The 12,821-nt window shown below is 47.7% G+C and overlaps 8 protein-coding genes across 8 annotated transcripts; 2 read left to right on the forward strand and 6 right to left on the reverse strand.

Annotated features, from left to right (window-relative positions):
• Positions 1-1,004: 1,004 nt before the first annotated feature.
• Positions 1,005-1,688, reverse strand: FMAN_10539 (putative Putative glutathione-dependent formaldehyde-activating enzyme; the record flags this gene model as incomplete). Its single annotated transcript, XM_041823992.1, has 1 exon — positions 1,005-1,688. One exon carries the CDS (start codon positions 1,686-1,688, stop codon positions 1,005-1,007), a length of 684 nt encoding a protein of 227 aa, XP_041689517.1.
• A 1,333-nt stretch (positions 1,689-3,021) lies between these two features.
• On the forward strand, positions 3,022-4,107 carry FMAN_10538 (uncharacterized protein; the record flags this gene model as incomplete). Its single annotated transcript, XM_041823993.1, has 1 exon — positions 3,022-4,107. One exon carries the CDS (start codon positions 3,022-3,024, stop codon positions 4,105-4,107), a length of 1,086 nt encoding a protein of 361 aa, XP_041689518.1.
• Positions 4,108-4,348: 241 nt separating this feature from the next.
• On the reverse strand, positions 4,349-5,275 carry FMAN_10537 (related to nucleoside-diphosphate-sugar epimerases; the record flags this gene model as incomplete). The annotated part of the gene is made up of 1 exon (XM_041823994.1): positions 4,349-5,275. The coding sequence occupies one exon, from the start codon at positions 5,273-5,275 to the stop codon at positions 4,349-4,351; it is 927 nt and encodes a 308-aa protein (XP_041689519.1).
• Positions 5,276-6,084: 809 nt separating this feature from the next.
• On the reverse strand, positions 6,085-6,400 carry FMAN_10536 (uncharacterized protein; the record flags this gene model as incomplete). The annotated part of the gene is made up of 2 exons (XM_041823995.1): positions 6,085-6,296; positions 6,346-6,400. The coding sequence occupies 2 exons, from the start codon at positions 6,398-6,400 to the stop codon at positions 6,085-6,087; spliced, it is 267 nt and encodes an 88-aa protein (XP_041689520.1).
• Positions 6,401-7,199: 799 nt separating this feature from the next.
• Positions 7,200-7,670, reverse strand: FMAN_10535 (uncharacterized protein; the record flags this gene model as incomplete). The annotated part of the gene is made up of 2 exons (XM_041823996.1): positions 7,200-7,531; positions 7,577-7,670. 2 exons carry the CDS (start codon positions 7,668-7,670, stop codon positions 7,200-7,202), a joined length of 426 nt encoding a protein of 141 aa, XP_041689521.1.
• A 791-nt stretch (positions 7,671-8,461) lies between these two features.
• On the forward strand, positions 8,462-9,573 carry FMAN_10534 (related to isoflavone reductase homolog P3; the record flags this gene model as incomplete). Its single annotated transcript, XM_041823997.1, has 4 exons — positions 8,462-8,542; positions 8,592-8,876; positions 8,925-9,251; positions 9,304-9,573. The coding sequence occupies 4 exons, from the start codon at positions 8,462-8,464 to the stop codon at positions 9,571-9,573; spliced, it is 963 nt and encodes a 320-aa protein (XP_041689522.1).
• Positions 9,574-9,676: 103 nt separating this feature from the next.
• On the reverse strand, positions 9,677-10,179 carry FMAN_10533 (putative brt1 protein; the record flags this gene model as incomplete). The annotated part of the gene is made up of 3 exons (XM_041823998.1): positions 9,677-9,754; positions 9,804-9,956; positions 10,015-10,179. The coding sequence occupies 3 exons, from the start codon at positions 10,177-10,179 to the stop codon at positions 9,677-9,679; spliced, it is 396 nt and encodes a 131-aa protein (XP_041689523.1).
• Positions 10,180-10,909: 730 nt separating this feature from the next.
• Positions 10,910-12,765, reverse strand: FMAN_10532 (uncharacterized protein; the record flags this gene model as incomplete). The annotated part of the gene is made up of 2 exons (XM_041823999.1): positions 10,910-12,280; positions 12,331-12,765. The coding sequence occupies 2 exons, from the start codon at positions 12,763-12,765 to the stop codon at positions 10,910-10,912; spliced, it is 1,806 nt and encodes a 601-aa protein (XP_041689524.1).
• Positions 12,766-12,821: the final 56 nt, after the last annotated feature.

Raw genomic sequence — 12,821 nt, forward strand, 5'->3', positions numbered from 1 at the left:
GTGAACCAGCCTCAATCGCCAGATTCATGAAGGAGTACGCAAGTGAGATAGACTGAGGTCTAGACTCTGAATTGTCTTCTGTTGCTGTTCTACAGTTTTGGTGGCCAGCCAGTCTCTGTGTATTTTGACGGTTGAACGAACAAGCAGTCTGATAACGTGCTATCCCCGAGGCTGATTTGTCAGAGAAGACTATCAACTCGTCTCATTCTCGTGCCCTGCAACGTCGTCACAGTACGTACGTTTTTCGGTCTCTACAACACCGTCAACGCTGAGAACTCGCCACCTCATGAGTGAATATTGGTCATTATCTCGCATAGTTAATGTCATTTCAGGCACAAGGTCGGCACAGAAGAGTGACAGGGCCTGAAGAAGTTGCTCTTCTATTTGAAAAGGTGTCTGTTCCAGCTTCTAAAATCAAAGATTTGTGATTCTTGTCTCAATATTGACCTTGCAGTCGAACATAATATCACAAGGAGCATTGTAACTGCGGAGACCTCGGAAATTCATCGTCACTGTTGCCATTCTATGCATCAGAGGTCTTTCATTGATGATCTTCAAGGCCGTGATGGAGATGCAGGAATAGTTGAGTGCAATTCATATGCACTTCTCGCTGCATGGCAAACAAACCGATCAGATTATGTGATTTATCACGTGCTGATATCAGCAAATTGTAGTTGATGACCAGCGTGAGGTCTGTACTAGTGTACTCAGCATGCTCACATCACAATTACACAATGGTTATATAAAGATTCGTCAAGTCATGAATTTGGATTGATAGAGCTATCTTTGAGCATCTCTTCCTTTCATATCATTCGTAGGCGCACATTCCTCGTGTCATCCTATTCAACTGCACACCCAACTCCGTTCATGTCGTTCTGTCCCAGAGACTACCTATACATTCTTATTGAAACAACAACCGCCGGACCTCAACACCCCGCTAACCATTTCTCAAAACTTTTGTAACATGGGCCCCAAGTGTTGGGGCATATATGAAATTGAAGTCCTTAGATCTTGGACTTGGCGGCGGTCCAAGAGGCGATGGCGTCCATCAGAGGGGGAGACAGAGCATCATAGGACTCGAGGCCAAGATCCTTGAACTGCTGTCGAACCTCGTTGGCCTTGTCGGCAGGGAAGCCCTGCTCGATGATGGAGGAGACAAAGGCGGCGAACTGGGGCTCTTGCCAGCCCTTCTCATCAGAGAGCTCAACGTGGACAAAGTCGAGACCCTTGAAGGGGTGATCGTTCTCAATGCGACCAAACAGGTGGACACCGCAGTCACGGCAGGCGTTTCGCTGAATAGCAGCGCTCTTATCAACAATAGTGAGCTTGTCACCGTTGGCAGTGACCTGGAGCTGGTCGCGGGGGATGACAGCGACGACGGAGAAGAGAGCACCCTCGGGCTTCCAGCACTTGGAGCATCCGCAGGCGTGGTTGTGAGCGACCTGGCCGCTGAGGGTGACCTCGACAGGGTTGGAGGAGCACTTGCAGCGAAGCTTGCCACCAGAGAAGTTGGTAGAACCCTTGGTGATGCCGTTCTTGAGGCTGGGGTGGAGGTTGTGAGACATCTTGGAGGTGGTTACTGAACGGTAGATGGAAGTGATTACTGCAGCAGCTGATACTAGGGCGGCGGCGACGGCGATGGGAGTTTTATTCTTGGAGAAGATGTTTCGATTAGAGGATGAAGCCATTGCGAAGGGGAAAAAAGAAGAGCTGGGAGGAAAGGGATGGACAAAGACCTTATATACAACAGGATTTACGATAGCAGCCACAGGCGCCTGTGTTCAGTTATGTACTCTGATCCCCCGCAAAACAGCATGTATCAGACGGCAATTTTGACTGTATGCAGCCATAATCGGCGTAAGCGTAAGCGTCGAGACCGAGATGCCGAGTTATCACCATTGTCCTTCACTGTGTGTCTAACTGTCGCGATGGCGTTTTGCGGGGAATGGGCCACGGTTCAGGCCCCTTCAGAGACAATCGGGGTCCGGCCGACGGTCATCGGAAGCCGATTCCGTGGCCGTGCCCACTGATAACTCACCGATAAGACAGGTAATGCCTGAATCTGGAAAGACAAGTGAGAGCTGAAGACGATAGATAATTGCTCTTGGGGCAGAGGCTTCTGGAAATGTCTGATACTGTGTAGCCCAACGTCGGCTCAACGTCCGCAATGCAACTTATATCGAGGCGTAAGCAAAACATAAAATGATAGGACAACTTGGTCTAGACGATCGACGACCCCTCTCAGACGTCGTAATCCCAAATCTGGGCAGTGTTACTGTTACCCCAACTTCTTCCTCCTCTTCCTCTTACTCATCATCTGATCGGGATAAATATATGCGATCCCGGTAAATACTGATGATCCCCCCGGGTCCCATCCCGAAGGCGTCTCGTCTAGGCTGACCGTCTAGCACAGCAGGGCAATTGATACCTGGAGATAAGATGCCTTGAGATGCCCCTGAATTTAGAAAAACACCTCCAGAATTGCGTGATGGGGATGTTCGGAATTTTGGAGGCCCCGTTGTCGGAAAAGTAGTGGGATGTAGAGTTCCGAGATGCGCCGTGGCGTGGCGGCTGCGGTTAAGCTGCCAAGAGGAGGGGAATGGGTCAGTGCTGAAGGAGATATACTTTTTGAAGCACCGTTTTCGCAATATTTCGTAGGATGGCATCGTGTGGTTATAGCGGTGATGTTAGATGCCGATGTTAGATGCCGATGCTGATATCTCAGTCAGACAAGATGGCAAGGGACGGAAGTTGTTCGCAATCTAGCAAATGAAACATGGTAGGCTCAATGTCACTTTCTATCAAGAATAACCTAAATAATACGCGTTTGAGGGATCACGTCGGAAACATGGAGAGTCCAAAAAATGCGCAATCGTCTGCAGGGCGTGATTCCAAACCAGGGCAACCTATCAAATGGCGATCCCCAAAAGTAACCCCGACCACCTCCTCATCATCAAACCTTCGCCCATCTACAGCGAAACAAAAGCCACGACGAATCCTTGCTAGAGCTGAACCTGGGCCATGTCGTGTCCAGCGCGTAAATACGCCCTCCGCAAACCCCAAGGCCACAAGCTTCCGATCCCACGATGGCACCTCGCCCTCCCAGATGATGTCACCCATGTCTGCACCGCGTATATCGGGGTTCAGGTACATTCTGATACTCAAGACGCTGATATCGCTCGAAACAAAGCTACTGAGACTATTCAAGCAAGGGTGAACAGCGACGCTGGGCCAGAGGCATATGAGGCATTCGCGGTCATTGATGGATGTGATGTCCAAGAATCGAGCATATGGGTGCTTTACTGGTCAGACAAGACCAAGTATGATAAAGGGCTCGATGACCTCTCACTGAACTCCATCTACGCTCAACTACCGGAAACAGGCCGTGCCTCAGTGGGCATCTGGCGAGAGGCCTTCATCACAGAGCTTTCCCGCCTCGAGACCAATTACTCGGGCCTCGACTATCTCCCTGGTCTCGCAAAACTCCCTGGCGCAAGCTTTCCAGAACATGAGCTCTCAGCGTACTGGGGCGCAGCAAGAGACAGAATCCCCTCGTCTGCCTTCGATCTCTTCCCTCCATCAAAGCCGAACCTGCCAGTCACTATTCCTTCGGGTGTTGGCCAATACCTCATCGGAACAAATGACGAGAACGTAGCTCATATCCGATCAGGACAGTTTTGGGAGAACTGCGGGCAACAGGAAGCAGACTCTTACAACAAAAGGCTTGAACCCACTCTCCACTCTGGCCTGCGATATCTTTGGGATAATTCACCCGATACAGGTGCTTTGGGGCTACGATATCTCAGAAATCAAGACCCTTCACTTGAGGAACCTCGGCATCGAAAAGAATCGTGCGGTGCTGGCTTCTTCACGAACCTCGAAGCCCTTGAAGTTTGGGCAAAGAGTCACAAGTCTCATCTTGCTATATACCGTGGTGCACTAACTCACTACAAGACCTTTGGGGACGACAGAAAATTCCGAACATGGCATGAAGTCTCTATCCTGAGAGCAGGTGATGCACGATTTGAGTATCTGAATTGTGTGCCTAAAACAGGTGTGATTCAAGGCGTTACTCTCAAGGCAGAGAGTATCCAGCAGAAAGTTTGACGGTGTTCATAAGCGTAATTACTCAGATTTCTAGCCGGGGCATACCGTTATATATGAATTCAACTCTGTATACCAGTACCGAAGAGTGGTGTAGTGGTATACGTCCTAAAACCTATAAACCTTCTCTAAATCCGAACCTAAAATCCTAAAAATCTCACCCACTACACCACTCTTCGTTTTTGCAGGTTGCAAGTTCGAATTTACAGAAGCTATTCTTCTTGTTTGAGCTATCTTGGTTATCTCAAGCTCTGGCGTTGTCGCGTCCTGGGACGTCGGTCTTGACCCATTGTTCGACCGTTGTAGGCTCCAACTGAGTCTTTAACCATGCAAGATCCGCACCATAAGGTCTCTCGCCGATGAAACCAAACATTGTGTTTAGGTCCTTGATCATCCAGATGATGAATCGGGTTAGAAGGCCATAAGTAACAGGTACGCCATTGCCGGTATGTTTGATGAAGATGCCATCAATGTCCTTGAAGCTCAGTTCCTCACTAGCAATCGAAAGGGCCTGATTTCGGATTTTGGTCCTATCAGGACGGACAAGACCCTCTACAGCCCATCTCCCAATGTCTTTTGTCACAGTGACTTGCATCTTCTTTCCCGCCATGTTGTCTCTCCAGCCCGTCATGCAAAGTTGGCCTGGGAAACCCCACCAAGCATTATCAGCGAACCAAGTCGGGCGAAGGATGGTGTAGTCCATCTTGGAGTTTGAGCAGGCATCGATGAGGTGCTTCTCGATGAGGAATTTGTCGGAGAATGTCTTGCAGTACGAAGGATCCTTATCGCTGAGTTCTCGGCCGCCACGGTCAACAGAGGAGTACACAAAGTAGGGAATACCATTCCTCGCAGCAGAATCGATAAGCCCTTTTGCGTCGCTGACTTCAGTCGGTCCATGGGCTTGAGCGAGAAAGATGCCAGTTTTGGGAAGGATGGTCTTGTCTAGCTGTTGGAGGATTGCTTCAGGGTTGTTCAAGTCGCCAGCAACAATATTGACGTCGCCGTACTTCTCACGGAGTTTGACGGCTCCTGGCCCAGAAGCTTGGCGAGTCAGTGCATGGACTTGCTTTGGTTTTATTTTGATGTCGGGGTGAGTGAGGAGGGCATCGACAGTTGCGCCGCCTTGACGACCCGTTGCGCCAGCGATGAAAAAGTATTCAATGGCGGCCATGGTGATAAGTTGCAGTGGGTTTGTGTGTGTTTGTGGGGGACTGAATCTATTGATCTCTCATCTTATTTATACTCTATCTGATGCACTCATATTTGATATTGTATTCTTGGAAATCCTAGATCTGGTTTAAGTCATCGATAACGTTAATACCACAAGCCTCTTCTTGCGCTGGGTGCTATCCGGGAATTCAATGACTAATGTTGGCTTATTCTAAGACCTATCATGATCTGCATAAGCCCACGGCCGAAAAAGGTTTCCGCGCGGTAAGAATAAGCTCATGATGAGGCTCGATCAGAAAGTGGAGTTACCCGCGCGGGTTGAGCCATCAAGGTCGTTTAGTCTCAACAAATGACCTCAATCTTAACAATTCCCCGCGAAGAAACGGGCAGATCTTGATGACAGGAAAGTAACAGATCTTGGCTGCAACGTAATCGACGTTTCCCACGATCAACGGGCATGAAGTGGACGATGAGCTACACCAATCGTCTTTCACGGTGCAGGAGATCTAACGCGCGTTGTAGATTAGTAGATAGTGCGGGAACTTGGATGTGGCATGGTTGATTTCTAAGCACAGCGCGCGGCAGCCACAGCAAATTGGGGGCGGGTGATACAGTCTATTTCGTTACTTGCTGCCGACTGCAAAATGGTTGTGTTCTGTGTACTCTCAATAGCCCAGCCAGATACAAAAGTCTGTCGAATAGGCGTGTCTGTGATTCCATACGTGCTTGAATAGTTGTCAAAACCCCCATCAGCAGCCACATTCCCTCTATCCAGTCCACATCACCCCAGCCCAAACTCCATCGATGCCATCAGAAGTTCATCTCCTTGGTGAGTTCCTTCGCAGTCTCCTCCAGAAGTGACTCTAGAGCACCTTCGACGGTCGTACGCTCAATACTCTTCAACAAGACACTCCCATGCCCGCAAGTATGGGGAGTGGCCACGCCGGCAACATACAGCTCGCCGCGCTTACAAACGAAAAGCTTGGTCACTGGCATGCTCGCGTAGAGGGCGGCGACGTTCACTGGCAGGTCAGCTATGCATGAACTTACAGGTCATGAGGTTGAACTTACTCTGGATGAGCTCCTTCAAGCGTACAGCCCGCTCGACTTGGCCGGTAGTTACCATTTTGAATGTCGAAAAGTGAAGTTTGTTGTATCAGGAGACGTGATATGACTTGATATGTCAGAATGGTCAAGGACTAGGGAATAATCTGGCAATGCTGGTGAATATCAGAGAAAGTTGACTTTGGAGAAGTTACCTTGGAAGGAAAATTTACAGCTTTATGTATGTTTCTCGGATATGGTTGTCTTCTAATCCTGCTGGCTGCTTGCCAGTGGCTTTCTCTGAGCTTCCATCTACGGGTAGCCTAGCCAATTATCTACTCTATACAATGGGACATGATTCTTTACTCAAGCCAAGCGATTTCCTACAAAATCACAGGCAAACACAACCATTTTTCGGTTGTCTAATGGCAGATGCTTCTTCTATGACCTTCTCTCGGTAACCTGCATGCATAATCGGGAATGTTGTATGCGGCATCCCAGATTACTCACAAGTAACCTGAAGAGAATGAAATATGTGTTGTTTGCCTTATGCGTCTCATAACTGATTGGCTCCAAGGTGAGCAAATGCATTGGTTTGTTCTAAAAACATTACCCTCTCAAATACAGGAAACCGTTTGTATTGCTTCCGCCTAAGCTCAACATTCTTGACCAGCAATCATCGAACTCATGCATTCCGCCTGATTATACAACAAACAAAGAGAGATCATGGCGTCACAACATGCGAGAATTATTTGTTGCAGCTTGGAAAAGAGTCGAGTCAAGAGGTGGCTGTATTTAGATTCTATTTCACGCCCAGTGATGTTCAAAGTAATACATCCAAATCCAATCGCTCGACAATTCTCTTCTGCGAACTACAGCCATCATTCGCGGACTACAAACAAAATCAAGGTTAGCTCTTTATCTGTGATCTGTGTTTTCGTAATTATGTGGTGAGTACCCTTTGATTTTTTGATACGCCATTCAGGGAATTCCACATCCTCACTGAGCTCCGCCATCGTCTGGTCCAGGATATCCTCCAGCGCGCTTTCGACTGTGAGTCTTCTGCCGCTGCTTCGTAGGAAGACATTAGTGTTCTCAGTGTTCGAAAACATAGCAACGCCAGCTCCGTAAAGAACCTGACCTGAACGCTTCTCGACACGCTTAACCAGGAACAGCCTGATCTTGTTGGAGGAATAGATAGCCCTGATGTTCACTGCTCTGTTAGTGACTGTATAGTGCTCTTGTTATGGGGACATACTCTCGATCAATTCTTTCAATTCGCCGACTGTCAGTTGACTCTGTTCGACTTCGGATGAATTGGATGATTCGGACGATGATTCGGACGATGACATGTTGACTTTTGGTTGAGATGGAGTTGTGAGGTTATCAAAACGACTTTAACCGCTGTTGTCGAGATCCAAGATGGCGTTGAGCGTTGATCTGGGTTGGAAATACTGCCCTTCATATAGTTCTTCAACAAGGTTAAGCTATGTGAGGTCAAACTACTTTATAGCAAGTTTTGTCTTATTTAACAACATATTGCTAAGTGTTGCTTCCTTTCTCTTCGCTTATTTCGTTGCTTGAAAACATAGAGTCCCTCTGCAGCAAGACAAGCATCTTCCACGCAAGTGTTGGATTTCCAATCACAAACAGTAGTAATAAGTTAGCATATTTTGTTATCATCGCTTTTCAAACGTGGAAAACTCTTTGCGTCACCTTCCTGAAGCCTGTGAATAATCCAATATCACGCCTCGGTTGGTTTCAACAATAGGTATCTGTTGCAACCTCAACAATTCAATGGTAATTGGTGGCTAACAGTCCTTAACAGGAATACGAGTATGTAAATGCAGGGTCTGTTAGCCTTTGCTAGTGGGTAGAAATGGGTCCACTGTAGCAAAATACCACCGCCGACATTTCGGCGGAGCAGAGCCCGGCGATGACTTACAAAGCCTCGACATGACATGCTTTGCAATAAACGAACAAATTTGTAATGAAACCACGGAGGAGGCTCTTCTCGTCCTCCTTCATGATGAATATATATAGCATCAAGACCCGACTGAAATTTTAATCATCACTCTCCCCTCTCACTTCAATCACAACAATCAATACAGTTAACTACTCTACCATCCCATCCATATCCATCATGAACGTTGCAATTGTCGGCGCAAATGGCGAGGCCGGTTTGTCCATCATCGATGCTCTCTCACCTTCTCCAAATGAGTTTGTAAGTTGCAATCCCCAACTATCAAAGTTTCTTATACTCATCTTGACAGAAATTAACCGCAATTGTGCGACCTGCTTCCATCAACAAACCCGAGATCCAACAAATCAAGAACAAGGGCGTTTCCGTGGTCCCTATCAATCTCGAAAACAACCACGACGAACTCGTCAAGGCACTCACTGGTCAAGATGTAGTCATCAGTTGTCTTGTGCCCTTCACTACCGGCCCTGAAATTGCTTTGGCAGATGCTTCCAAAGAAGCTGGAGTCAGACGATTCCTCCCCAGTGCCTTTGGCCCGCCCTGCCCTCCTGAGGGCGTCATGCTTCTTAGGGAGTTTGTAAGTTGCAAAGCAAGTTAACAGTCAGTGTCACTAACGAGTTTGTAGAAAGAGACCATCATCAACCACGTCAAGAAAATCTATCTTCCCTACACAGTCGTTGACGTTGGCATGTGGTATCAGGTCTCTCTCCCATCTCTTCCTTCTGGCAAGATTGACTATGCTCTCAAATTCCCCGCCGCCGTCGTCGCCGAGGATGGTTCTCACGCCACAAGCTTGACAGACCTGAGAGATATTGGAAAATACGTTGCCGAGATCATTACTGATGAGCGAACCCTGAACAAATACGTCTTTGCTTACAACGAAGTCTGGACTCAGGAGGAAATTCACACTCATTTGGAAAACGCCAGCGGTGAGAAGATTCCTCGCAACTCGGTAAGTCTCTCTTCCATTTGCAGAACTGAAACATGGTGATTAACAGCAGTAGATGCCAACCAAGGATATCGAGGCCACCATCGCAGACGCCCAGGTCAAGTACGATGCGAGTGACAAGAGCCTTCCCTTCATCTTTGGACTCGCTGCTCCCCAGTATCTCTACTGCGAGTGGTTCCGTCAGGACAATCTCCCTGAGCCTGCCAAGTATCTGGGCTATCTCAGCACCAAGGACCTTTACCCTGACTTTGAGCCAATCAAGTACGTGGACTATGTTGATGAAGTCATGCAGGGCAAGGGCAAGAGCATCTATGCAAACCGTTGAATGTGTTAAAAGGGTTGGGGGTGATTACAACGGGCAATAGTAGAGAAGACGTTTGATTGTAGTGCACATTCATAGCATTTCGTTCCTATAAACCTATCTTTTCCTAGTCAAGAGCCGCTGTGCACTCAATCTCAATATCAGTCCCCAACGGCAGCTGGAAGACCGCTACACAAGTTCTAGCCTGAGAGACATTAGTGATTGAGTTGGACTATGCTTGGAACTTGACATACCGGCTTTGGCTCCCAAGTGAAGAACTCATCGTATGCTTCGTTCACAAGAGCAAAGTTTTGCATATTCGTGATGTAGATGTTCATCTTGACGATATTTCTCAGGCTGCTGCCGGACTCTTTGAGGATAGCCTCAAGATTCTTGATAGCTTGTCGCTATAGTCGTATGGTCAGCCAATACATATTGCACGGTCTGAATCTCTCAAAGACCTACCGCTCTATCTTTAACAGTTCCCTCTACCAGCTCAAAATTTGTCCCGGGAATGGCTCCGATGTTTCCAGAGCAGTAAACCATGCCATTGTGCTTAACGGCCTGTGAGAACTGCGGCAGCGGAGCCGGAGCAGATTTGGTAGAAACAGCTTCGATCTGAGGGGCCATGACTGGTTTTGTGGTTAAAATGAGTTTGCTGTTTAGTTGTTCGGTGAGATTCTGATTTTTTATTTTATTTTTTGTGTATTAGAAATCAAAGCTTTGAGGATGCGGGGAGACTATTATCTCCCAAGGTTGACCGCGCCCTACGGAGTACATACAGCTCATGATATGGGCCGGAGCTTAGATTTGTCCCCCGACACAAAGAAAAAGAGTAACTCTTGAATTTAGCCATATCTACTCTCGTTAATGAGATCAGACTGATAAGCAATTATAGGTTTTTGCATATCAAATCTCATGAACTCTACGTAACTTTCAGTGTCTAACAAGCTGGCAAAGCAAGCTCTTGTCTTCTCTTCTCACATATAACTGGATCATACGCCAGCTTTTTTCCCCTTAATTCTCTTATTGTATCTTCAACTACCTATTTGTCCGAAGCTTTTGAGGGGTATCCTAGCCATTGCCATCCTGACGGTGACAATAGTCAACCAGATTCCAGTCTATGGTTGTCACAAGTATCTAGGTGCTCAGGCACCAGGGGGGACATAAAATGTATCAAATTGGGGTATTGTGTATGGCGTGCTCCATGTGTGTTGGGTTCCAAGGGGTCTTTCTTCCTTTCTTCGACGATGGTGCTGGGGGGTTGTGTGCGTTTGTTTTTATCTTCAATGTTTTTTCCTACCCGCCTTCTTCATTCTTTTCTCTTCTCATTTCAACGTCTTCGAGAGTCACATGTCGGTCAGGTTGTCAAGCCCTGAAAGACATCGTACTCAAGCGACAACCAAGGCATATCTCTAGCCCGATCATCATCGTCATATTTGCCATCATGCAGTTCCCCCTTATTAAAGGCATCGTTCAAATACAAAAGTGCCATTTTCTCCCATCGACGTTCAGACCCTGTCGCACAGCCAGAATCATCGCACCAGAGTATGTGTTTCATTTCCTCGTCCAGAAGAGGGTTTCGTTTGAGTCGTGAGTTACACTCCTTATCCTGGTTATAGTTGAGATTGAAAAGCCACGAGGGGTGGAGGAAGGTTTCCATGGCAATGTCTCTTTTGATCTTGAGATCTATAATTGTTCTTCCGCGAGGCTTTGTTAGTGTTTTCGCCGATCCTCTTGCTGCCGACGTGGGGATTACAGGCGGTCCTCCGACTTGCTTCAGACTTAGGTGATACTCTGCGCCGCAAATCTTGCAGGTTGCGTTGGGAACAGAGCTCAATAACGTGCATTTTCTGAGCCCTGTCTCTGATCGTGGGAAGCATGAACACTTGGATGGATCGGAGACCACACACTCTTTGAGGATCTCGCTAGAGAAATGCGTGCATAGGGCTTTTGGGTCGCTCACGGTGTATGAGCCTTTTTTTAGCTGCCGAATGGCTTCTTCCCTATGTTTGTCTGAGCATCCATCAAGAACGACAAGGGGAATAGTTGCTGTAAGTATGAAATACAGGTGGTGCTTCATGGGGCCATGGTCAAAAGCTGAAGCTTTTGAGATGTCGAGGTACCCATAAGGGGCAGAGCCTTTCTCGGAGAGTGAACCTGAAGGGGATAATTTGTGACCCAAATCCTCGCACGTTATCGATCTTTGCTTTCCACCGACATTGGACAGAGTGACCATATCAGGGCCTGCAAAAGTCTCATGCGAGCAGAGCGGGAAATTTCCCATTCGACCCAAGCACTGCGTGTATTGTTTACCTTTCTCCTCGGGAGAAAAGAACAGTGCAGGGTGATTGGCTTTACATCCGTTACAGTACTGCATCTCGTAGAGCTTTCGCATCACTGCTTGCAACTTGCCCGAATCGCGGTGGGCGTTACATTCTTGACAGAGAGTCCTGCGAGCAAGGATGTCCCGAATGACCTTTCGTTGTTGGTAGCCATTCTCGCTCATACAATAGCTCTCTGGTCCGTCTCGAAACTCGAGGTTGAATGTCTTGAATGTATCTCGCTTCGAGATCTGGCGAAACTTTTGGCATGTCTGCTGGAGAAGATACAGACTGCTGTGTGGAAGAAGTAGCATGATCTCGATTATCAATTCCGGCGAGAGCTTTTGTAGAGTCAGGCAAGCGTCATGTTGCTGCTGTTGGTCGAGCCCTGTATCGTTGTTGGTCATCTGCAGGTAATTAGTAGGGGGAAAATACCGTGGCCGATAGTGCACTTTACGTCTTTTTTCTCTTCTCTGCCAGGGATGTTGACTTGATGGTGTTGCGTGATCATGTTGCTGGCGGGTTCGGTTTCATCATCACGAACCGCAACCTCGTGATCGCTAGGGTCGAGAATGGTTTCCTGGGCATCGAAATAAATCTCGGGTCCGGAAGAGCTATCCGACTCTTGATCAGACAGCGACGTGCTAGGGGCATAATCACTGCTGACGGGTGAGGTTTGTTCTTGGAGCTGAATGGCTCTCTTTTTGCCGACACCTTGCTCCTCGGAGTCCTCACGAACATCATCTTGGACATGTTGGTCTACCACAGGAGTTGTAGCAAGCTCATCTTTGGCACGGTCGAGCTTCCTGAATGGACTTTTGATGGACCGGAAGATCTTTTTGACCTTTGGTCGCGAGAGTGAGAGCGAGAGCTTCTTCTTGAAAGAAGGCATCGTGGATGAGCGGTGGTCGATGTCAAAAGAAGGATGGGAGAGGAAGAATTTCTCTG

The sequence above is a fragment of the Fusarium mangiferae genome (assembly GCF_900044065.1).
Source record: "Fusarium mangiferae strain MRC7560 genome assembly, contig: FMAN_scaffold016, whole genome shotgun sequence".
Taxonomy (NCBI): domain Eukaryota; kingdom Fungi; phylum Ascomycota; class Sordariomycetes; order Hypocreales; family Nectriaceae; genus Fusarium; species Fusarium mangiferae.